Source organism: Physella acuta, unplaced genomic scaffold (genome assembly GCF_028476545.2).
Source record: "Physella acuta isolate Inbredline_101_S28 unplaced genomic scaffold, ASM2847654v3 ptg000744l, whole genome shotgun sequence".
Classification (NCBI taxonomy): Eukaryota; Metazoa; Mollusca; class Gastropoda; family Physidae; genus Physella; species Physella acuta.
Window position 1 is genome coordinate 20,001 of NW_026732262.1, and position 25,017 is coordinate 45,017.

The following is a 25,017-nucleotide window of genomic DNA, read 5'->3' on the forward strand; positions in this document are numbered from 1 at the left end:
ATAGTCATTTCTGTATAGTCACAGTATAGTGGATTAAAACGAATAAAGCATTGATTGAACTTGCAAAAAGAATATTTCTTCTATATATTTAGTCACTTTTCGACAAGGTGTCACCCGCCCCTCCCCCCCCCCCCCCCCCAATGGTTTATTTGCAATTAGATATTTCTGTTGCTAAGGTCTTACTGGCCTTTTGGCCTACAGTACTTTCAAAAAACAGTGTACTTTAATTAATTTCCTTAATGATTTTTTAAATCAAGGCATTCAAGGTTTAAAGTGTTGCAACCAAAAGGGTTCTGTATTATTCTAAGTAGGGTAGAGTTACAAGTGTTTTCTAATTTACTGTTAGAAGAAAAATGCCGAGTTTTGTACCCTTCTTGGATAGAAAGAAAACAAATGTTACTATGAGTTTCGGATCCTTTTCGATAATAACCTTTCTTTTTCTATATACCACTATGGTTTCTGAACATTAGTTCTACAAAAAAATTGTTTTAAACATACATAAACTTAAGAACAACCTTGTGGCGAAGCGTCTTCAATCTTGTTTTTCTTGGCTTCAGCAATGTAGTTGTTGATTTCTTCCTCGGGTCCTTCAGAGGCGAGTACGTCAAAACTCTCTGTTATGGCGCAAAATTTGGTCTTAACTTCTTCAGAGAATGATGACTTGATTTTTCCAACAGGTTTGGAAAACATGGCGTTAGCCAATATAATGTCAGCACTGCGCAAAGACTTTATCTAGCAGATTTAAAAGTTATTTAGCAATAAAGGAATGACGGCTTGAAAGAAATACACGTTTTTTTCGTCTGCAGTTCTGTATTTTTTAAACTTTAATACCGACGTAACTTTTTAAATAAACTTACGTTTAAAAAAAAATGTCCTACGTTGCTATCAAACTAAGCAAGATTTTTTTTCTTTTTTTTTTCACATTTTGAAAATAGATTTTTTTTTTTGCTAAAAAAGGTGACAATTAATATATAATTTTAATAAATTGGATATTAAATCTAACCCCTTCGTAGAATTCTGAGTACAAAGAAGAAACATTTTCTGAAGACTTAATTCCAAGAGTCCTCAATATTTCATGCTTAGTTTTTCCTTTGGCTCCCAATGATGTCATAGTCAAAATCGCGTGAATGCTATATATATATATATATATATATATATATATATATATATATATATATATATATATATATATATATATATATATATATATATATATATATATATATATATATATATATATATTTATATATATATATATATATATATATGACAAAATAATTTATTTCAAAATTTTTCACATTTGTCACAGCATGATAAGAATCATATTAATGGTTCTGGCCATTATATATCTATATATAGATATATAGATATATAAACACGTTAAAGTATACGTACATGTATATATATATATATATATATATATATATATATATATATATATATATATATATATATATATATATATATATATACACGTACACGTACACGTACGCGTACGCGTACAAAAAAGAAAATAAATAAAGTAATTGAAATAAACCGGGAATATCTCCCCTAAACTTTCTCGAATATTCTTATATAAAACAACAGGGGATGGGAACTCGGGATATGGACATGATTTTTAATCCATTTTAAATACTTAAACTTTTTAAAATAGAGTAAAATCTCGTGGAAAAACAACTGCACACCAATTGAACGCCTAATAAAGATGTGCAAAATAGTGCGCAATATTATTAGTACTTTATAAATTTACATGCGTTTTTTGAGAAATTGGAAATAGCGTAAATTACTACTTCCGCTCAACGGAAATTACTCAAAATTTGAAAGTAGGTAGAGAATTAGATCTTTTACTTACATGTAAATTTTTATTTATCTATCTGAAATAGTACTCAAGTTTTAGGCTTTTGAAAAATTCAAAGCAAAAAAAGTACCACTTCCGGTTACCCGAAATCGCTTTAAAGTTGATACGGATCTACCATTTTGATAAAATACTTATATATGAAATTTCATCAACCTAGCTGTAACGGTACTCAAGTCATCGTGTTTACACACACACACACAGACACACACACAGACACACACACACACAGAGACACACAGACATACGGACAAGACTGCAAAACTATGTTTTTCCGTATCAGTGAGGTGTAAAACGTCGAGATTTGTAAAAATCTCGACTTTCTCTATACTTTGTATATACGAGAAAGTAAAAAAAGTTGAAATTGTAGTGAATTCTATGACGTTATATCGTATTCAAGTTAAAAATCAAATGATATACTACCTGATTGGAGAGTAGACAATATTTGGTGTATTTAGTGCCACGTGCTGATAAAGTTTCTGGGAGAATCTTGTTGCCGCAATGGAGAGGGCTTTGTAATGGTCAACCTGGTTCTTACTAGAGCCATAAACCAACTGGCCGGTTAACACCAGAAGCATCAACTTGAAGCTAACCATAGTTTTCTGCTAGATATCATTATATATATATATATATATATATATATATATATATATATATATATATATATATATATATATATATATATATATATATATATATATATATATGGTTCCATGACGAATGATCTCAGGACAAATGATCTCAGACAAAATATCTCAGACAAAATATCTCACGGACAAATGATCTCAGGACAAATGATCTCAGGACAAATGATCTCAAGGACAAATGATCTCAGGACAAATGATCTCAAGGACAAATGATCTCACGGACAAAAGATACCAGGACAAAATATATCAGGACAAATGATCTCAAGGACAAATGATCTCAGGACAAATGATCTCAAGGACAAATGATCTCACGGACAAAAAAATCTGACTACGATCAAGAAGAACTAAAGAAAATAACATATAAGCACATTAAGGATCAGTACCCCAGCAATACCTGGATTAGAGTATTCACAGATGGCTCTGCTGAAGATGCCACAAAAAATGGCGGGGCTGGAGTCCTTATTTAATGGCCAAACGGAGAAAGTTTAGTAAAGTCAATAGCCACAGGCAGCCTATCCGACAATTTTAGAGCAGAGAAAGAAGCTTTAGAGCATGCAGCAAACCTCCTGTCAGAACACCCTGAATCTCCAAATAGTCAGACAGTCTTCCTTACAGATGCTAAATCTGTCCTGTATTCCCTAAAAAATCCAGAGTCCTATACTCAATCACTCAGAAAAGCACTTGAAAGGCTACAAAATACCTGCAGCAAGATTGTGCTACAGTAGATCCAGGGCCACTGCCAGATTCTAGGAAATGAGATCGCGGACCGGCTGGCAAAAATTGAAGGAAAGAAAAAACAAACAGAAATCTCGCTACATCCAAAAGAAATCAAAAGAATTATAAAAACACAAACACAAATGAGGTCTGACACACACCTTCACTACAAAAAAAAGACGATGCATATTACAATTTGACACAAAAACAACAATACATAATCTTTAGACTCAGAACAGGCCATAATAGACTAAAACAGCACATGCATAAAAAACTAAAAATTGGGTGTGGCGAAATTATGCCCTTGTGGCAAGGCTCCGGAGAATACGGAGCACGCCCTTCAAGAATGTTCTTTATATAGCCAAGCGCGATCCAAACACTTGCCCCTGCTCCCCCCACTCAAGGAAAAACTATATGGGGCACCCGCGGATCTGGAGACCACAGTCCAGTTCATACACGAAGTTGGGCTTGTTGTTTATATCCTCCATTATATACTTAGTTAAGTACGAAGAAGAAGAAGAATGTTCATTAGGTGCGCAATAGTTTTTAGTCATGCAACTCTATTGAATTTTTAAAAAAGATAAAGTACTTAAAAATGCTTAAAAACAACTTTTTAATTACAAGATTTTAATTTATAACGCACTAAAAGGGAGAAAATAAATGATTTTCTTTAAATATTAAATACTACATTAATATTTAAATTAGTATAAAGAATCATGGGTCTCTTTCTAATATTAGTAAATGTAACCAATAGCAAATTTAAAGCAATTCTTTACAGTTATTTAAATAGTAGTGTAGTGTTATATATTTTTTAAAATCGTTTATTTTCTCCTTTTTAGTGCGTAATTACATAAAAGCTGGTAATTAAAACGTTTTTAATGACATTTTTAAAATATAAATTCATGTTTTTAAATATACATTTCTTTGAGTAATAAATTTGAAGAAGACTCACCTAGTTAGGTACAAGCCCTCTAGCGGGCGAACAAAAATGGGTTTTAAAAATGCTGCTTTTGCCACGTACAGTTCACGTGATAGAACAAATAAAGAATGTTTAGAACACGTGTAGTTTTAAGCTGACAGGACTGGATTAAAGTTTTGAAATTTATCTCTTTTTTTCGCTCAACTCAGTGCTGCCATGTCACGTGATCAACTAAATAACCTTTACTATGGAACGTGAATTTTTCAAAATCTGAACGAACCGAATAAAACGTATTATACCCGTACCTATACCTACTCTCTATTTTAAGCTCTCGATTACTAAACCTAGTCCTAAACCTAACAAAATCTTTAACAATATCCTAAGTGTTGTTTCCAGCACTGATACATCCACAACCTCAATGTCAATCTCACCCTCACCCTCACCCTCAACCTCACCCTTACCCCCACCCTTACCCTAACTACCACCCTTACCCGTAGAAGTAGTCTTATTTATCAGCATATAAGGGTCCCCACAAAAGTTTATTCAGGGAGACGTAATTTTCAATGCGGTCCTAACGACAAATAAAAGTGATTTCATATTGTTGTTCTTTTACAGTATACAAACCGATATTGTGGACAACACAGTACCCAGACGCCTTTACTTTCCTTAACGTGAGATATGTACACAGAGGGGTAGTGTTGAATTCACAAACAAATTATGAATTGCTGATAAGCAGAAAATAAAACAACTAGACGGCGGCGTATTCTACTTGCGGGTCAGCTCGTAGACAAATAAATCTCATATTTAATTTAACATCTGTCAGCTTAAGCCACACACGTTCAACGTGTGTTGGTTGTTATGGTTTTTTTTTGTTAACAATAATCTAATTCCTTTAGCCGACTTGTTTAGAAAAGGATTGAGATTCAAATTAGTTTTCGCATTATCATCATTCCTGTTGGGCATAAGGACGCAACTAAAGCTCTGTATCGTACTCGGGTTTTGGCGACTTTTTAAAGTTGAGCCCACGATATGCCAGCTGTTTCTGCTTCATTGAGAATTTATCTCTTCCACGTTTGTTTTGGCCTATCTACCCTATCTACCCAATCTACTCTATCTACCCCATCTACCCTATCTACCCTATCTACCCTATCTACCCTATCTACCCTATCTACCCTATCTACCCTATCTACCCAATCTACCCTATCTACCCTATCTACCCTATCTACCCTATCTACCCTATCTACCTAATCTACTCTCCTCTTTCCTTGGGGATTCCAATCTAGAGCCTGTCTGATGATCTCGCTATTTGGTTTACGCAAGGTGTGTCCTATCCATCCCCATTTGCGATTTTGTATTTCTTTGCCAATGGGGTTCACAGAAACAGCATACTACGCGGTCAAATCTCTAATCATGATTACCGCAACCCTAAGATCATATGAGATGGTGTTGCCTGGTGGTAGCGCGCTAGACAACTACGCCTCGCGTCCGGACAAAGTATTCGTAGTCTGTCGGACGTCCCTGAGTCCACTCAGCTCTAATGGGTACCTGACTTACAATAGGGAAAGTAGTAGTGGCTGACGACGCCATCCCTTCATAGTCTATTTATAAATAGATGAACTACTTTATCTGCCCTGTGAATCTTCAGGTCCCAAATGGAACGTTTACTTTAACAATGATCAGACTGATCTATATAAAACATAATTGTTCGTGTTCTTTAAACAACTAGGTATAAAGTTCTCCTTCCAAAGCAGATAGGGACGGTCTACTGACTTGAACCCGGATTCGAACTCGAGACTTACGGGTTAGCAGTCTAGCTCTCTACCGCTAGGTCACTCCGCCCCGAACAACCATGTATAGGAAAAGTTAATCTAACAAATTGGATTTTTAGACCCTGTGAAATGACGTTTTAGTTTTGTTCGAGATCAACCTATCAATACACACAAACAATTTCTTAACATATTTTATTGCAGATGATTTGCATCCACAGTCTCGCAGGCATAGCTTTGTGATGTATTATTGGAATCATAGTTTTTTATAACAAGAAATCTGATTAGGTAATGCATGTTTTACAAAGTATTGAAACCCTCAACCTTACACTCTGCTTAACCATTAGCCTTTCATCACTAGGCTTTCATCATCATTTCCTGTTCGTGCCCAAGACACAAGTGGCAGATGAAGTAGAGTTAATTTGCTTCGGAGGCACCGGCATATGAAGGGATAGTGTGGTCTGCACTATGCCCAGCCGCCTTTGTTTCCGCAATGTAAGATAGGTACCCATCAGAGTTGGGTGGACTCAGGGACTGTCTACTGATGAACCCGGATTTGAACTCGAGACTCTCGGATTAGCCGTCTAGCGCTCTACCACTAGGCCACTTCGTCCTACAAAACAGGCTCTGCTCACCTAATTAAAATAATGTGGACGGCGTGGTCCCGAGTTCGAACCCATGGCAGGTAAATCACACTAGCTAGGGACAGTCGCCCAACTATGAGAGAAAAACACCAAAATTGCACAACTGCAAAAAGAAAAGCATATCCAGAAAAAAAAACAAGTTAATTAAAAAGTCTAGTGACATTTATGCGCAATTTCCTTATGTTATCTAAAAATAGCTCTGTCGTAGCGTAAATCAAGAGCAGGGTTAGTATAACCATTGGTTAGTTATTAAAACGTTTTTTATTAATATTTTTTTTTCAGTATTTTACATGTGAAAGGGGCTGGGGAGTTATTTAATTATTATTTTATTACAAAAAAGGTGAATGTCACTTTTTGTGTTCCTTTGAGGATTGTTGTGGTTTTTAGTTAAGTAGTCCGCTATTATGACGCTGATATGATTTTGATTTTACAATGGTTTGTAGCCTGGTTATTGTGTCTTGTTTATATTTTAATGTTATTATTTATGCAAACTTTGTTTTGGATTGTTGCTCAACTTTGCTTTATGTCCTGAATGTTAGTTATTGTTGGATTAGGGACTATTTTCTTGTGCGTAGAATTGTTTTTCGTTCGTGAATGTGGTGTGTGGACAGGGAGGGACATTCAGCGGGAATGTCGAGGCCTGTGTTTTGAAGTGTTTGTGTATCACATTTATGTGGTGTATGGTAAAGTAGAGCTATTTTTATACTGTTTTATTATGGTTTCCTTTTAATGGTTTTCTTATTTTATATACGAAGTGACTACGTACTATTTAGTCACTTTGAGAAATCTCAATGGTTGATGTATCTAGACCACGTGGTAGTATGGTGGTCTGGGTTTAGATTTTAGTCATGGATCTAGAGAATCTAGAATCTATTTCTAGATTTTACTTACATATTTTATGAGAACCTCTTGTTGAGGCTGATTATGGTGTGCATTGAACTAGTAGTTTTATGCTCAGTGACCTGATATTTACGTTTAAGTGTGTTCTTTGTACTACTTTCATTTGAAAGTTCATTTTGTACAATATCCATTTTATTTTCAATTGTGTCAACTTCTTAGTGCCTTGTGTATAACTTTTTTTACATTTTGAATTGATTTGTCTATTTTTCCTCTTTCTAGGATGGTGGTCCGAAATTGGGTGTTTTGTTCCGTTGAGTTCTGTTTCTGTTTTGTATGCCTCCAGTGTTCTGTTTTACCTAGATTCTAGTTTTTTTATAAGCTTGGTTCCATATTTTTTTGTTAAATGAATTTTATTATATTGTTAAAGTTTTTGTTTTATTTTTAGTAGTTTTATTATTTAGACTAAGGTTAGGTTATTAACCAGTCTGGGTTTAGCCGGGCTTGCACTGACCGGACGGTAATAGAGAAGCCTAGGGAAGGGTAGAGTAGATTTTAGGTATCCCCCCCCCCCCTAGCAGGGCTTACACATGTTTTATTTACAATAGAGTTATATGACTAAAAACCATTGCGCGCCTAGCTACCGAACGTGATGTCGCAGCCATTGAACGTGATGGCGCAGCTATTGAACGTGATGACGCGTGTGGTGTGGTTGGATAAAAATGCCTACTAATTCGGTCCAAATTTTAATTAATTCAAAAAAAATTTTGTGACCGAACGAAAGGATATTTTTGAAAACTTTCTTCGGCTATATTGTTTTAAATTATGGCAGGAATCGATTGGTACATGTTTCAAGTCGCTAAGTGGTCTGGTTGCCGAGATATGGGCAAAAAACTGCATTTTTTCGAGGTTTTTTGGCTTTTTCGGGAAATCCATGAAAGAAACCCGGAATTTTTATGGCCTATGTTCATCTTCGTAACTTGCTTAACATAATTGCTTTTGGAACTAGTCCTCAATATTGCTTCGTTGAGGAGATATACGACTTAAAGCTGCGGACACACATTCATCCATCCAGAAATGACGGGTTAATAAACGCAATTCTCCAGAATGGAAATTGCGCTAAAAATGGCATGATTCATATGCAACGGAACATACGGTACAAAACATGTTGACACGTATTACTCAATGGACACTAACGAGAATAGTTTCGAAACAAGTTGAAATGCCCATTAGATTTTTTTTAATGTACGAGATTATCAAAATAAGTATGATTATAAAAACTCGACAGTTTAGTTTTTGTCGGACTAAACTAACGATTGGATGTATTTGATGTTTTGAATATTTTTGAAAACTAAGCAAAAACAAGAAATCCAAATACAATTTTATTTTTGTCGCTTACAATAAATATTAATAGACTAGGCCATGTGGTTTAAATAGGTATGATAGGTTTAAATAGGTATGATTTCTTAAAACATTTTCATCGGCAAAGTTTTGAAGACAAATTACTACAAATTAGAGTTTAAAGAAGATCGATCTCGGCTTTGTTCTGTACAGAGGCGTAGCGAGGGGGTCGGGGGAGTACACATGTCCCCGGGCGCTGACCTTAGCGGGCGCCAAAATGAGTTGGAAAAACAAATTAAAATCTCATTGTAGTTGCAGTTTTGCCCTGTACTTGTTCCAAAACATGGAACAGCTGTCCAGCGACTCTATTTGAGTCACAATGTTTTCATCAATGTTTGCAACATGGAGGACAAAGGTATTTATACCCAAAGCTAGATTTCAAATTGTTTTGAATTTTCTGAGCAAAGTACCTTAGCCACTTCTAACAAACATTTTTTTCCGTGAACAAAAAGATCTCCGAGGGCCGGATGAGAAGACCTCGCGGACCGCATCTGGCCCGCGGGCCGTAGTTTGGAGACCCCTGCTCTAAAGTTTGCAATTTGTGTCGCCTCTCCCCTCCATTTTTCGGGAGATGGTGTAAATGTGTATGTCCTTTATTATGTTCTCCGCAATTGTTTGAGGCGTTACAAAATTGTTTTAATCCACAAAAAACAACTTTTAACTACTAAACTTTACTTATTATTTTTGTGAATCTCAGTTAGGGGAAATAAAGGAAAATATTTGCAAGCATCAGGGACTCTTCTGGCAAATGAGGCCATCTTGAAAAAACAGCTTTCTGCAGAAGTCCCAATTTTTTTAAAAATTAACATATGTATTGATCATATAATCATTATTCTTTCTTTTACCAACCCTAATAGAGTCAGCTGGCTAGTTTTTATAACAGACAATACTCTAGAACTATTTATTTTTTTCAAATTTTAAAAAATTTGGTATAGTGAAATACCTTTAAAATTGATGCTAAATTGAATGAGAAATAGTCGACTATTTAGTCAACACTCGCCTTCACGCTTTCTACCACTAACAAATAAACAAAACAATTGAAAAGAAACGTTCATTTGTAAACGATTATTAGCTTTAGCAACAGCAGTTTTTTTAGTAATCCTTTGTAGAACGTTTTACAATGTATTTACAATGCATTGACTGTATGTAAGTATGAACTGACAGACATTTCAGTTGATAGTGCTTTACTTAGATAAAAAAAAAACGAAAACATCTTCCTCAGTTCATCTCAAGTTTTATTTCGAGCTTCCTAGCCGGAAAATTTTCCCTGGAACAGAATTAGTCCGGTTTCTCTATCCCTGAGGAAATACAGGAATGGATGATCCGCCACAAATTGGATATCTGCTTCTGTTGTTGTAAGGGCGGGGCCTTTGTTTGTTTCTTCGGTAGTTTCTGCCGCCGCTGTGGTCCCTGTCTGTGTGACGTCAAATCTTACCTTGTGGATCACTTGGCTGATGTGGGTTGTGCCTGTGGGGGGAGCGTCATTTTAAGAGTAAAATAAGAGTAAAACAATTTTAAGAGTAAAATATCGTTTTTCAAACACGCGCGCACACACACATACAGGTACATACAGGTACATACATATATATATATATATATATATATATATATATATATATATATATATATATATATATATATATATATATATATATATATATATATATTTATTTATTTATTTATTTATTTATTTATTTATATATATATTAATAGATATATATATATATGTGTGTGTGTGTGTTGTGTGTTGTGTGTGTGTGTGTGTGTGTGTGTGTGTGTGTGTGTGTGTGTGTGTGAAGGTTGGGTTGGCAAATTGCTAGCTTCTACCCATGAAAAAAATACCTGCCTAAGCCTCTCGGTGTTTACTATGTGTAAGTTGACCTCAGACGTTCAGTGTATTGAAAACGTCATCGTGTACTGTGTATTCTAGCTTTTAACAATATGTGTGTAACACTTCATAATCTAAATTACAATTTTAAATTGCACACATCGATGCAGTGAGACTGCATCTTGTTTTCGAAATTCACTGAGTGGATTTATTAATTAAAATTCTAATAAACACATTGTTAAAAAAAATAACTTTCAGAAACCGTATTGTTTTCTTAATACTAAAAGTGAATTTGTTTTTTATTTTCTGGTTTAGAGAATTAAACGATGGAATTAGATCTTTGGTTACCTGAGGTGATTCGAGGAAATTCAGCGCCGGGACCAAAAGCCTTGGCTATACCAAGTTCTTTGAGAGGTTTCATCAAGTCAAGCGTTGTCTCTGTTGTGAACTTTGGAATCTTCACCTCAGCATAATAGATTTTCAGGTCCATGAAAAGGCAGTTGACGTTATGCGGATCAGACAGATATTTTTCTGTAAAATATTTTTGTTTTTAATTACTGGCACGAAATTCGAGACTTTACATACTTTGTTATTTATTTCTGTTGATTTTAAAACTTTTAGAACTACAAATTAAAGCTAAATATTGGCTAGGTGTTCCAAATCAATATTAGAAGAAACCTTAGTAGTGCCCCATTTCATATTTTTACCGGTTTAGCTTATGACAATTTATTTTTTCTAAATTCCCTGAATCAATTTTAATATTATAGCATGTGTAATAATAATTACCGAAAAAGAATAAAATAGAAACGATGTGTTTAGAATGAACGCCTTCGTCGGAACAGACAGTATGAAATAGTATTTTATATTTTAAAAGTAGCGTAATAAAAGTGATCTATTATCGGAGTTTCTTACTGGCATCTTTTCGGGGTGGGAGGAGGGGGGGGGGGGGAGGGCGAAATGGAATTGAAACAGGAAACATACTTTTACCAGTGTCCGCCCCCCATCCCCCCCCCCCCCCGGACACCCCGCACACAGAGAAAAAAGTCTGGAAGAAACAAAACACTGCATAGTATCCAATTAAAAATATCTCAGGACAAAATATCTCAGGACAAAATATCTCAACATGTTTTTATTTTGTCAATTACCAAGATATCAGATATTGTCAATAATTATGCTTTTAAAATAACTAGGGGCATGTTGAATGTTTTATTTCTGGAATGACGTTACACTTTTGCATTATAAAAAAGCAAAGCTAGAAAGCGAATATTTTAGCCGTAATTTCGCGTTTTAGAAAACTGTTTTAATAAATTGGAATTGGAATTGATTAAACCACTCTATGTTGACAAGATTTTCAAACAAGATTTTGGAAAGATATCGATGTTTTAAGAAAAAAAAAAACTTCATTTTTGAGGGGGGGGGGGTGTAGGCTGAGGTGTGACTTCATTTTAAGGGGGGGGGGTCAGGCTTTTAATGACGATGTGTGAAGGAGGGGGGGGGGAGAAAAAAGTCCCCAAAAAAAGCGTGGCGTCATTTATGAATGACCCCTTTGCCAAATGATTTGTATAACACTAAAAATGTTATGAAATAACAAGTGAAATTAGATTTCCAAGTTAAATTAAAATCAGCAATATTTCGTTTTGGTGCCTCAAATTTGGGAGGTGACTCAAATTTCGGTCAACCATGGCTTGTCACGTTACTTCAACCGCATTGTATGTATGTATTCAAAATAGAACATTGCAAATAACTGAAATTTTCAAAAAACCATCGACATCACATTTGTTAGATGTAATTTAATGTTGTTTAACAATAGTGTGCAATGTTGTTGTCAACATACCAAGACTTGCGATACCATCATCCGTCAGTGGCAGGGCTATGTACATGGAAAATCTTCCTCCCGCGTAAGGGATCTCGCCCACCTCAAATTGATTGGGTTCATCTTTCTTGTAGTTTATAAACATGTTTCCGCTAATCATATCAGGCGTAAAGGACGGACTAGTAAAGAAACATTTCAAATGAACATAAATAATTATCTCCCTCTCTCTCTCTCTCTCTCTCTCTCTCTCTCTCTCTCTCTATATATATATATATATATATATATATATATATATATATATATATATATATATATATATCAATTTATGTGTGTTTGTTTCTTTGATTTGTATGCATTGCTACACCTTTCATCCGATCGCCAAGAAACTTTGCGAATACTCCTGGGGATGTATATGCGGGAAAAAAATAAATTCGCAGTGGGACGCCACGGCAAGGAGCTATTCGAGTCTTCTCTATACACGGTATATAAAAATACAAGTCAACTAAGGTTGATGAGAATACTCGTGAGAAAGTTTGCGCGGAAAAAAAATTCTTATAGGTGGCGCCCGGGAGGGTGCGATTTTTGTCACATTTTGGCGCCCAGAGTTCCACACACCCCCGTTCAAACTTTTGATTTACACCCCCCGCTTAAACTTTCGATTTTCGATTCCTTTTTCCAACCCATTTTGGCGCCCCATAATTTCAGCGCCCGGGGACATATTCCCCCACTGCCCCCCCCCATCGCTACGCCTCTGGTGTAGGCAAAGCGGTGCCCTGACAAATATGATTCAAGAAATGTTGCGCAGGCAATGTTTAGCATAGCATAGCATAGCATAGCATAGCATAGCATAGCATAGCATAGCATAGCATAGCATAGCATAGCATAGCATAGCATAGCATAGCATAGCATAGCATAGCATAGCATAGCATAGCATAGCATAGCATAGCATAGCATAGCATAGCATAGCATAGCATAGCATAGAGTAGCATAACATAACATAACATAACATAACATAACATAACATAACATAACATAACATAACATAACATAACATAACATAACATAACATAACATAACATAACATAACATAACATAACATAACATAACATAACATAACATAACATAACATAACATAACATAACATAACATAACATAACATAACATAACATAACATAACATAACATAACATAACATAACATAACATAACATAACATAACATAACATAACATAACATAACATAACATAACATAACATAACATAACATAACATAACATAACATAACATAACATAACATAACATAACATAACATAACATAACATTTTTTAAGTTTTAATTATTATATATTAGCTTTTTCACATTTGTTTTTACCCCTATCCAACTCTCACAATACACACACTCAAACACACAACAAAGCTTTTATAAACATCCGTCTCCATAGGCGTATACTACGTTCGTTAAAAGATCGACGAGTCATCAATATTACATTATATTAAATTAAGAAAGTACATAACCATGAACTTCAAATTGTTGGCCGTAGATTTTTGGTTGTCTATATCATATTTCTAATCGAACCCATGTTAAAGCAAGTCAATTTTATATAACCTCATCATCTTCAATCTAAATTTATATATTTAAAATAAAAAATACAGCATTTGTGATATTTTAAAATGTATTGCCATTAGAAAGTACACACTACGCCGCTGCTTATTTTAATTTAATATGATCATGTGGCGACGATATCCTTGTATCAATTTACGAATTAAGCATAATTAGAAAAAATAAATATTGCGTTTCAATATTTCGATACATACCTATCATGACGTGGACCAAACTGAAGTTACAATTTTACTCGTTTCACAATTCAAACTGACATAACAGATTTCTAGTTCCCCCTTCATATCTTCAGGTAAGTCTTCATTGTTTTTCACTTTCGTATGATAAGAAATAAAAGCACATTTATTTAGAAACTCAGTATTTATTTACGTTCAGGTAAAATCAATGGTTGTGTTAAAGACTAGGTGAAATCTATCTATTCATGCGCACTTAGAGTTTAGGCACCGTATCCTCAGTTTGATATTAAATAATCATTATATAATAATTTATTGATACTTATAAAATTTATTTACAGATGTATAAATGTATGTTTACTGGATAAGTGGCCCGTTAAGCGAGAAATACAACGGGCGCTAGGTTGATAATGTTGTCTTTTTCTCTGAAGCGAAACAAAAAAAAAAACTCAAATTTAAACGGAAATGAAAAATGTTATTTAAAGCGGATTTTTATCCAAATTCGGCATTTTTACCAGATCCGAAAATTCAGCCGGATACGGAAATTCAGACTGAAATAGGAGAAATTTAACAGGAAACGAAATTTCATTGAAAACGGAACCTTATTCGGAATCGGCACTATTACCGGATCCGTAAATTTATACGGAAATTTAGATCTTTATCAGTTACGAAATTTAACTAAATTTAACCTGCAATAAAATTTTAGCTGAAAACAATTTGTAATCTTGAACGATATTAAAAACGGGAACGTAAATATATCCTGAAACGAACATTTTAATAGATAAAGAAATTTAACTGCAAACGGAACCTTATCCGAAGACAACAATTTGACCCAACCGGAAATTTAACCGCAACCTGAAATTAACTGAAATCGGACACTTAATATGTACGGAATTTAACTGGAAACGGAAATATATTCGGAATCGGCATTTTAACCTAAACAGGAAATTCAGTTTCAAATGAAACCTCTAATCAGCATAACTTTAAGCATAATCCTAATACTAACGCTTACTATATATATATATATATATATATATATATATATATATATATATATATATATATATATATATATATATATACTTTTCCGGTATTTTTGTGTATATCTACATACACTTCTAGAATATTTCGTTTTTCCTGTTATCAATGACGTTATTACATTTGTGTATCATTTTCTACACTCCATTTTAAATTCAATTTTTATTCCATAATCAATGAAGTCATTTTTTTGTGTGTATAGATGCTAAATGTATATGTTACGGTCAAAGCCCGAAGTCGGCCAGTGCGCGCATTGGCCGGCCAATGTACAAAATATGCTGTCAAGTTTAAGCGCTTCGGACTTTGGCCAGTACGTCCCGGCCAGTGCGCGCATTGGCCAGCCAATGTACGAAATACGATCTTAGTGCTAAGTTTTCCGGGCTTTGGCCAAGAGAGCCGGCCAATCCGCGCATTGGCCGGCCATCCGCGCTTTGGCCGCACTTCGGGCTTTGACCGTAACATATATATATAAAAACGACAAAATAACTTATTTCCAAATTTTTCGCATTTGTCAGAAGATGATAAAAATCATGTTAATGGTTCTGGCCATTGCTGGCCAGCTGGCCAATGGTAGAAAAAATAAAGCATACGACCTCTCAAAAGTGACTTCAGAGTTCTCCCAGAGACTTTACCGAAAGGTGGCGCTGGACAAAGGCAGCATGGTCTTTTCTCCATTCAGGTACAAAGTCATGTCTACACGTAGAGTGTAACATAAAATAGTTTACATCAAAATGTAAGGTACAGATTCTAATGCTTTTTTTTCTTCAAATAAATGTAACTTTTTTTTTTACTTTACTGTATATTACATTACGTCACCTTTATATATATATATATGTTTTTACTTACATGGTCTTTCGCGTGAGCGCTATGGCGACTATGTTCGGTCTAAACAGTGTGATAGACAATGGATAGGATAGGGCGTTACAAACGCTCACTTATTAGAATCAGACGTGTCCTCCGGCGCCCTGGTAGGGTGCGATTTGGCTGCAAATAAAAAATCTGTTTCTGCCCACAAAGGCTCACAAGGGAAGCTGAGGGCCATGTAATACGTTTTATTTTAATAATCAGAAAAATTAATCAAGGTTAGATTATTAACCTGGGATGTTTTTTTTCGTCTGTAAAAAAATCAAACAGTTTCGTCACTTTGCGAATGATGCAATTCAGAGGCGTAGCGAGGGGGGGCGGGGGGGAGACATATGTCCCCAGGCGCCGACCTTAGGTGGGGGGGGCGCCAAATTGAAAGTTTGAGGGGGGGGTGCAAATCGAAAGTTTGAGGGGGGGGGGGGGTGCAAATGAAAACTTCGAGGGGGGTGCAAATCGAAAGTTTGAGGGGGGGGGGGGGGGGGAAAGAAAACTTCGAGGGGGGGGGGGTGCAAATAGAAAATTTGCTCCCGAGGGGGGCGCCAAATTGAAAGTATGTCCCCGGGCGCCGGGAAGGGTCGCTACGCCTCTGATGCAATTAGCATCTAAATCAATCAGAAATTGAGATCGAGCATCTAATAATAGACCATTAGTAACGCTAACATATTTCATCAGTCACACTGATGTTTAAAACACGAGAAATAATTTTTTTTTTACGTGTTAAAGAAAAAATCCTTTTCATTTGTGTCACTTTACCGAATGGCGAAATCTGCATCATTATTAACAGGATGCTATTTGGCACTCTGTTAGTTTTAAGGAGCCAGGGGCCGTATGCTGCGCTTATGCGGTAGTGTAATCGGGGGGAGGGGGGCTCATGAGCGCGCCCCTCTACCTCCCTGACACATGGGGGGGGCACCGAAGTGTGTTCTACCTCATTATTTCGGTGAGTGATTAATTTACACTCAAGGTTTTTATGCGGTAGTGTAGGTAATCCCGTGTCCTGATATTTATGATCCAAGCGTAGGCATCGTTTACATTTAAATAACTAACTTAAAGAAAACAAGGTCACGCGTCCAAGAATATAGGATTGGTAACGCATGGATGAAACCCTTCTTATATATTTTGTCGGACTTTCTTCTATTCCCGCGACAACGCGCGAGGACGGGTACGCTAGTACATATATATTTATAATTATCTCTCCGCCTCTCTCTATCTCTCCCTATATATATTTATTTCTCTCTGTCTCTCCCCCTTTCTCTTTCCCTCTCTCTCTCTCTCTCTCTCTCTCTCTATACATATATATATATATATATATATATATATAATCATCTCTGTCTCTCTCTCTATATATATATACATATAATTATCTCTCTCTCTGTCACTCTCTATCTCTATCTCCCTCTATATATAATTATCTATCTCTCTGTTTCTCTCTGTTTCTCTCTCTCTCTCTCTCTCTCTCTCTCTCTCTATATATATATATATATATATATATATATATATATATATATATATATATATATATATATATATATATATATACGTAGCATTCACTCAATTTTGACTCTGACATCGCTGGGAGCATATGGAAAAACAAAGGATGAAATGCTTAAGACGCTTGGTGTCACATCGATTTCTCGAGCCTCTAAAAAGTATGAGGAAGTTATCAAACAGGTTTGACGTTATCTTCAATAATTAGAATATTAGGATTACTAGTCTGCTTAACAATGTTATTTGTAAAGAAATAATTTTTTCATCATTTCTACTTTGTCATGATCCGTACGGTGCCTGATAGATTATCATATTGTTGAAAAGTAAAGATTCCTCTTTAGAGCTAACGATCCATAGGGTATATGAAGTGGAGTTCATATGTTTATTGACCTCGGCACATAAAGGGATAATGTGGTCACAGAGGTGTAGCGAGGGGGGGGGGGGGTACATATGTCCCCGGGTGCCGACCCTAGGGGGCGCCAAAATGGATTGAAAAAAAATTGAAAGCTCAATTTAGCTCCATTTTTGCATTATAAATATAAAAAAATATATGGGGGGCGCCAAATTGAAAGTTTGTCTCGGGGGGGGGGGGGGGGCGCCAAAATGAAAGTTTGTTCCCGGGACCCGGAATGGTCGCTACGCCTCTGTGTGGTCAGTACTATGCCCAGCCGTCTTTACTTTCCCCTCCGCCTTTACTTTCCCCTAATGTGAGTTAGGTGCCAATAAGAGTTGGTCGGACTCAGGGACGTTCCGGTAACGTGAATTCGGTTTCGAACACGAATCTACCGAGTTAGCAGTCTAGTGCTCCACCGCTAGGCCACGCCGTCTTATATTGTGACATTATATCTAGAAACCTTGATCTCTCACAGACGAACTCCAATAAAAATGTGGACATCGGCACAGGAAACGCTATTTTTGTCAAACCTGAATCACAAATCAAAAAGCGATTTGCTAAAGAAGCTGAGACCAAATTTAGCGCCACAACAACGAACTTTGACTTATCAGCCCCTGGAGGACCCGAGAAAGCAATCAATGATTATATTGCTGAAGCCACGAAAAACTTGATTAAAAAAGTTTTGTCAAAAGGTTGTTCTGCAATTTAAAAAACATATCTGTATGTTTTAAAATTTGTTTTGACTAGATGATTAAGTAAATTTTCGTGAAAACACGTGTGAATACTTGCTTAGTTAAAGGGGGGGGGGGATAATTTTATTGATGAAACATAATAAATCAAAATTGAAGTTAACTCAGCCACATTCATAAACTCATGACTAAGTTAAGAATATCACCCTCTTTCATTATTAATGTATAAAATATTATCTCTATCCCTATTCCTAAAACCCCAATACCAGCCCTATCCCTAACCCTTACCCTTACCCTTACCCTTACCCTTACCCTTACCCTTACCCTGACCATTACCCTTACCCTTACCCTTACCCTTACCCTTACCCTTACCCTTACCCTTACCCTTACCCTTACCCTTACCCTTACCCTTACCCTTACCCTTACCCTTACCCTAATCAAATTCTAATCTAACCCTAACCCTAACCCTAAACCCTAACCCTAATCTAACCCTAACCCTAACCCTAACCCTAACCCTAACCCTAATCATAACCCTAACCCTAACCCTAACCCTAACCCTAACCCTAACCCTAACCCTAACCCTAACCCTAACCCTAACCCTAACCCTAACCCTAACCCTAACCCTAACCCTAACCCTAACCCTAATCTAACCTTAACCCTAACCCTAATCTAACCCTAACCCTAATCTAACCTTAACCCTAACCCTAATCTAACCCTAATCTAATTCTAACCCTAAACCTATCCATATCCTTCGCCCTAACTATACCTTAAGCTATGACCGGGGGGTAATGTCCGGGGTAATTGAACTAGGGGGGGGGGTAATGTCCTGTTCCCGTTCAAGATAGTTAACAACACTAATGTATTACTGCAAATGGTGCTTACACTAAAATGTACTAAAATAAATGTATTTACAATTTTTTGAGGATCCATCACGGCAAGCACGGCTATGGTTTTAGTCAACACAATTTTCTTTAATGGAGCCTGGGTTAAGAATTTCAACGATGCCCGAAATCAAACGTTCTCAAAATCAGAGAAGAAGAATATAACGGTAAGGTTTCTTGTTAACGGGAAATGCAAGCTTAAGTGAAAGAATGAAATCATGAAGTAAGAAATGTATAGAGAGTGTGAGAGTGTGGGTGAGTGAGTGAGAGTGTGAGGGAGATTGTGTGAGTGGGTGGGTGAGTGAGAGAGTGAGGGAGATTGTGTGAGTGGGTGGGTGAGTGAGAGTGTGAGAGTGAGAGAGTGAGTGAGAGAGTGAGAGATTGTGCGTGAGTGTGCGAGTGAGATTGTGCGAGTTAGAGAGTGTGTGATTGAGAGTGTGAGAGTGAGAGAGTGAGAGCGAGTGAGTGAGTGAGAGTGTGTAAGTAAGAGAGTGAGAGAGTGTGTGAAAGAATGGGTGAGTGAAAGAATAAGAGAGTATGTATGAGTCAGAGAGTGTGTGTGAGTAAGAGTGTGTGAATGAGAGAGTGTGTGAGTGAGAGAGCGTGTGTGTGAGTGAGAGAGTGTGAGTGATAGAGAAACGCAACAAATAACCCATAAGAACACGAACGGAAACAGCTCACATAATCAAGTGCGTTTAAATATAGTAACAATTTGTTTTGTCTGCCATTTCAGATTGAAATGATGGCGAAAGAAATGGAGATCAAGCACAAGAAAGATACATCCAATCACGTTCAAGTTGCCGAGATCCCATTCAAGGGAAGAAGGTTTGCTTTGTATATAGCCCTGCCACTGAAAGTGGGCGGTATCGCAAGTCTTGGTATGTTGACAACAACAAAAATTTAAAGATATATGTTCGTTTCTGAATTAGCCCTCCAAATTCGAATGTGTGTGCAAAAATACACATAACCTAGTATTTACTGTGAGGAAAGAATGTTGTAAAAAATATGGGAACAGCATTTGGTCTTAACATATTGTTGTACTCCTAATCAGAGGCGTAGCGAGGGAGGGGCGGGGGATTCAGACCGCACCGGGTGACACCATTTAGGGGGTTGACACCAAGGCAAAAAAATTGCAAAATTTACAGAAGAAAAATGTTCTTTTTCCAGTTCCATTAATGATAACTTAAAGTTTAAAAGTCTTTTAACTAGAAGTAATAATGCAACATCCAACTGTATTATTAACAGACTATAGATAAACATCGTTACCATTAAGTATGCAGTGATTAATGCTTATACACATACATGTAAGCATATGTGACATATATTGAAAATATAGTCCGACACATAAACACACTTAGACAAAAAATATATATATATATATATACATATACACACATACACACACACACATATATATATATATATATATATATATATATATATATATATATATATATATATATATATATATATATATATATATATATATATATATTGTTTCTTGGGTGGGGGGGGGGGGGTGGCACCACGAATTGCCGCACCGGGTAACACCCGACCTATCGACGCCACTGCTCCTCATGTAATGTGTCCTTTTCACATTCTTTAGTAGTTCAAATTTATTTTAATTTTATTTGTGTTGGTTATCAGTGGGTCACAAGAGCAAAACATGCGAGCCCCGAAAACCGAACTAAATAAAATACTTTCTAATATTCTAATTCGTATTACTTGATCATAGACGTTTTGTCAATAGGTTGTTCCAGAGTTTCTTCCAGGCATCTCTTCGGGGGGTAGAGGGCCAGAGCCCCCCCCCCCCCCCCCGCAGAAAAAGAAAAACTACCACCAACCCCCCCCCCCCCCGAACGAAATCGAATTTATTTAGAAAACATATACTTTTAACAGTGTCCGCCCCCCCCCCTCCGACGGAAATTTGAGACTCCCCCCCCCCCCCCCGAAAATTTCAAGTGTACCCCCGGGTAGAAAAAAAGTCTGGAAGAAACACCGGGTTGTTCTGCAATAAAAAAATGTATGTTTTAAAATTGTTTTGACTAGATGATTTAGCACAGTAATAGTATATTAGGTCACTTTTGGAGCGAAGGCGCAGGGGGATGCGGATGCGCAGGCGCAAAGGATATATAGTAAAATACTCGGATGCGGATGCGCAGGCGCAGCCTGGGACAACGAGATATATTAAAATACTCCAGCCGCAGGCGCAGGCGCAGGGCGCAGGCGCAGCCTGGGACAACGTGACATAGTAAAACACTCCACATACTGGCGGATGGGGATGCGGATGGGGATGGGGATTAAAATCTCATTAAAATTACGTAACTAGGTCACCGCTGGTGATTACGTAACTAGGTCGCCTGCGGTGATTACGTCACAAGGTCACCGGTGGTGACCTACTGACCTACTGACCTACTGATCTACTCCCCATCCCCATCCCCCTGCGCATCCTCCCCATCCCCATCCGCATCCCCATCCCAGGATGTGGAGTATTTTACTCTATCACGTTGTCCCAGGCTGCGCCTGCACCCTGCGCCTGCGGCTGGAGTATTTTACTATATCTAGTTGTCCCAGGCTCCCCATCCCCATCCCGAGTATTTTACTACAGAGGCGTGGCGACCCTTCCCGGCGCCCGGGCACAAACACAAACTTTTCGATTTGCACCCCCCCCCTCGAGATTTCCATTTGCACCCCCCCCCCCTCAAACTTTTGATTTGCACCCCCCTCGAGATTTCCATTTGCACCCACCTCAAACTTTCGATTTGCGCCCCCCTCAACCTTTCAATTTATTTTTCAAACCCATTTTGGCGCCCCCTAAGGTCGGCACCCGGGTACATATGTGCCCACCCCCTCGCTACGCTACTGTTTTACTATATCTCGTTGTCCCAGGCTGTGCCTGCGCATCCGCATCCACCTGCGCCTGAGCCTTCGCTCCAAAAGTGACCTAATATACTACTACTCACAGTTTTGTCAATACATGTATGAATACTTGGTTAGTTAATGAGAGAGAGGGGGGGGGTAATTTGATTGATAAAACACAATAAATCAAAATCGAAATCTGCCGTGTCATATTTAAAAAACTCATGACCTAATTAAAAATGTCACTCTCTTTCATTATTAAAATGTGAAACCTTAATGGGTCGCGGACATCATGCTTGACGTCATTAGACAATACAGTCTGAACCTATTTTACAGAACAACTGATATCGCATCCAACTAAAATGGAGAAGCTTTTTAAAGGCCTCAAGAAAAAAAGAGTCTTTGTTGATATTCCCAAGTTTACGACAGAGACAACACTTGACTTGAAGCAACCTCTCATAGAGCTTGGCATGGTCGAGGCGTTTGGTCCAGGAGCTGACTTTAGGGACATATCTTCGGGTAACCCACAACTCGTTTGATACTTTAATTATGTCTCTAAGTAAGAGATAATATATGTAATTAGATATTTTGTCATCTAGATATCCTGGCATGAAATATTTATTTTCTCCATGATGCCATTTGTCTTAGAAAATATTGTCCTTAAAGTTTTTGTTTTTATGACCATTTGTCTTAGAAAATCTAGTCCTCAGATATTTAGTCTTTGAGGCTATTTGCCTTAAAATATTTTGTCCTGAGATATTTTGTCTTTGTAGAATATTTTGTCCTGAGATATTTTGTTTTTGAGGCTATTTGCCCTAGAATATTTTTAACCTGAGATTTTTTTGAGGCTATTTGCCTTAGAATACTTTTTCCTGAGATTTTTTGTCTTTTAGGCTATTTGCCTTAGAATATTTTGTCCTGAGATATTTAGTCTTTGAGGCTATTTGCCTTAGAATATTTTGTCTTGATATATTTTGTCTTGGAGACTATTTTCCTTAGGATATTTTGTCCTGATATACTTTGTCTTAGAGACTATTTGTCTTAGAATATTTTATCCTTGGGACCATTTGTCTGAAAATATATTTTTTCTCTGAGATATCTTCTCATCATCCTGTATTTGTAACGGTCACATCACTGGGTGGATCTATTTCTTTACTCTTGAAATAATTCACATATACAGGGAGCCTCAGTATCAGCGATGTGCTCCACAAAGCCAAAATTGAAGTCAAGGAAATTGGCGTTACAGCGGCCGCAGCGACGGTCCTACAAGCTAATACTAGGATGCTGGGCCGTCAACCACAGGCCATCTTTGTGGCGAATCATCCATTCCTGTATTTCCTCAGGGATAGACGAACCGGACTAATTCTGTTCCAGGGAAAATTTTCCGGTTAGGAAGCTCGAAATAAAACTTGAGATGAACTGAGCAAAATGTTTTTTTTTATTTATGTAAGAAATCGGAAATAGCGTAAATTACAACTTCCGGTCAACGGAAATCACTCTAAATATAACAGAAGACAGAGAATGAGATCTTTTAAGTACTTGTGAAATTTCATTTATCTATCTGAAACAGTACTCAAGTTATAGGCTTTTGAGAAATTGAAAGTAGAATAAGTGCCACTTTTGGTTACCGGAAATCGCTGAAAAGTTGGTACAGAACTACAAATTTGATATAATACTTATATATGAAATTTCATCAACCTATCTGTAACGGTACTAAAGTTATCGTGTTCACATACACACACACACAAATACACACAAACAGACATTCGGACAAGATTGCAAAATTATGTTTTTCCGACTCAGGGAGGTGTAAAACGTCGAGATTTGCAAAAATATGTGGGTTTTTTATTTTTTTATTTTATTTTATTTTTTTTTTTTTTTGCACAATACTTTCTCTATACTTCGTATGCGAAAAAGTAAAAACTAAAGTCGACAAAACAAAACAGACTGAACACCCAAGCGGACTACTAACCAAACACCACAGAAATACAACACAGAAAACACTTCACCACACAGGGCTCGACATCCCAACAGAATGTCCCTTCCTGTACTACGCCCACCGCTGCGCAACAGCTGATTGTTGTGGCGGACGTAGGTATCACGTGATTTGGGACAAGTGTTTGCAAGGACTCTATATCGTTACTACGGAAGCGTATCTGAAACTTTGGTCAAACTCAGTATGATACGCCCCGCCTCCCTCTTTATGGGTTTGAGGTTTATTTATTATGTTTTTAAAATAAAATAAGACATTGGTCGCCAGAATTAACAAACTATTTTTCGAGCTACTAACATTTTTTTTAGATTTTGGGGGGGGGGGGGGGGGAATTATATTTATTTTCTTATAATTTATTGCATCTAAAAGTTTATTGTTATAAACCATTTCTTACAGTTTATATTTTCTATTTATATTTTACGGTTAAAGTAAGTACATATTTAAATTTTAAAAACCTGCTATCAGCACCCCATATTGATTATTTTCATCGGTTTTTAATTTAAGTCAAAAAGCTCTTGACAAAAAACATTTATCTTGAGTAGGCCTACTCTATCGGAAGTTTAATCAAAAATTTATTTGAGCTCTACTTATAAGCCCAAA

General features: G+C 36.7%; 3 protein-coding genes across 4 annotated transcripts in view; 1 reads left to right on the top strand and 2 right to left on the bottom strand.

Annotated features, from left to right (window-relative positions):
• LOC131950191 (serpin I2) overlaps positions 1-4,254 on the bottom strand; it is a 12,009-nt gene extending 7,755 nt beyond the window's left edge. Inside the window, exons 1-4 of one of the 2 annotated variants that reach the window (XM_059312250.1) lie at positions 4,169-4,254; positions 2,279-2,460; positions 1,004-1,130; positions 516-732 (exon numbers count right to left, since the gene is read on the bottom strand). In XM_059312250.1, coding sequence (XP_059168233.1) covers positions 516-732; positions 1,004-1,130; positions 2,279-2,451 — 517 coding nt within the window. In that variant the 5' untranslated portion in view covers positions 2,452-2,460; positions 4,169-4,254. The remainder of the gene's footprint in view (positions 1-515; positions 733-1,003; positions 1,131-2,278; positions 2,461-4,168) is intronic. The other variant, XM_059312249.1, reaches the window with a different exon arrangement.
• A 5,747-nt stretch (positions 4,255-10,001) lies between these two features.
• LOC131950203 (serpin I2-like) lies at positions 10,002-12,585 on the bottom strand. Its single transcript, XM_059312263.1, has 3 exons — positions 12,446-12,585; positions 10,960-11,142; positions 10,002-10,250 (listed from the first exon to the last, which is right to left on the bottom strand). The coding sequence occupies exons 1-3, from the start codon at positions 12,582-12,584 to the stop codon at positions 10,033-10,035; spliced, it is 540 nt and encodes a 179-aa protein (XP_059168246.1). The 5' UTR covers position 12,585; the 3' UTR covers positions 10,002-10,032.
• A 3,182-nt stretch (positions 12,586-15,767) lies between these two features.
• LOC131950198 (antichymotrypsin-2) lies at positions 15,768-23,816 on the top strand. The gene is made up of 7 exons (XM_059312257.1): positions 15,768-15,928; positions 17,658-17,784; positions 18,471-18,687; positions 19,608-19,732; positions 20,299-20,443; positions 22,761-22,943; positions 23,605-23,816. The coding sequence occupies exons 1-7, from the start codon at positions 15,768-15,770 to the stop codon at positions 23,814-23,816; spliced, it is 1,170 nt and encodes a 389-aa protein (XP_059168240.1).
• Positions 23,817-25,017: the final 1,201 nt, after the last annotated feature.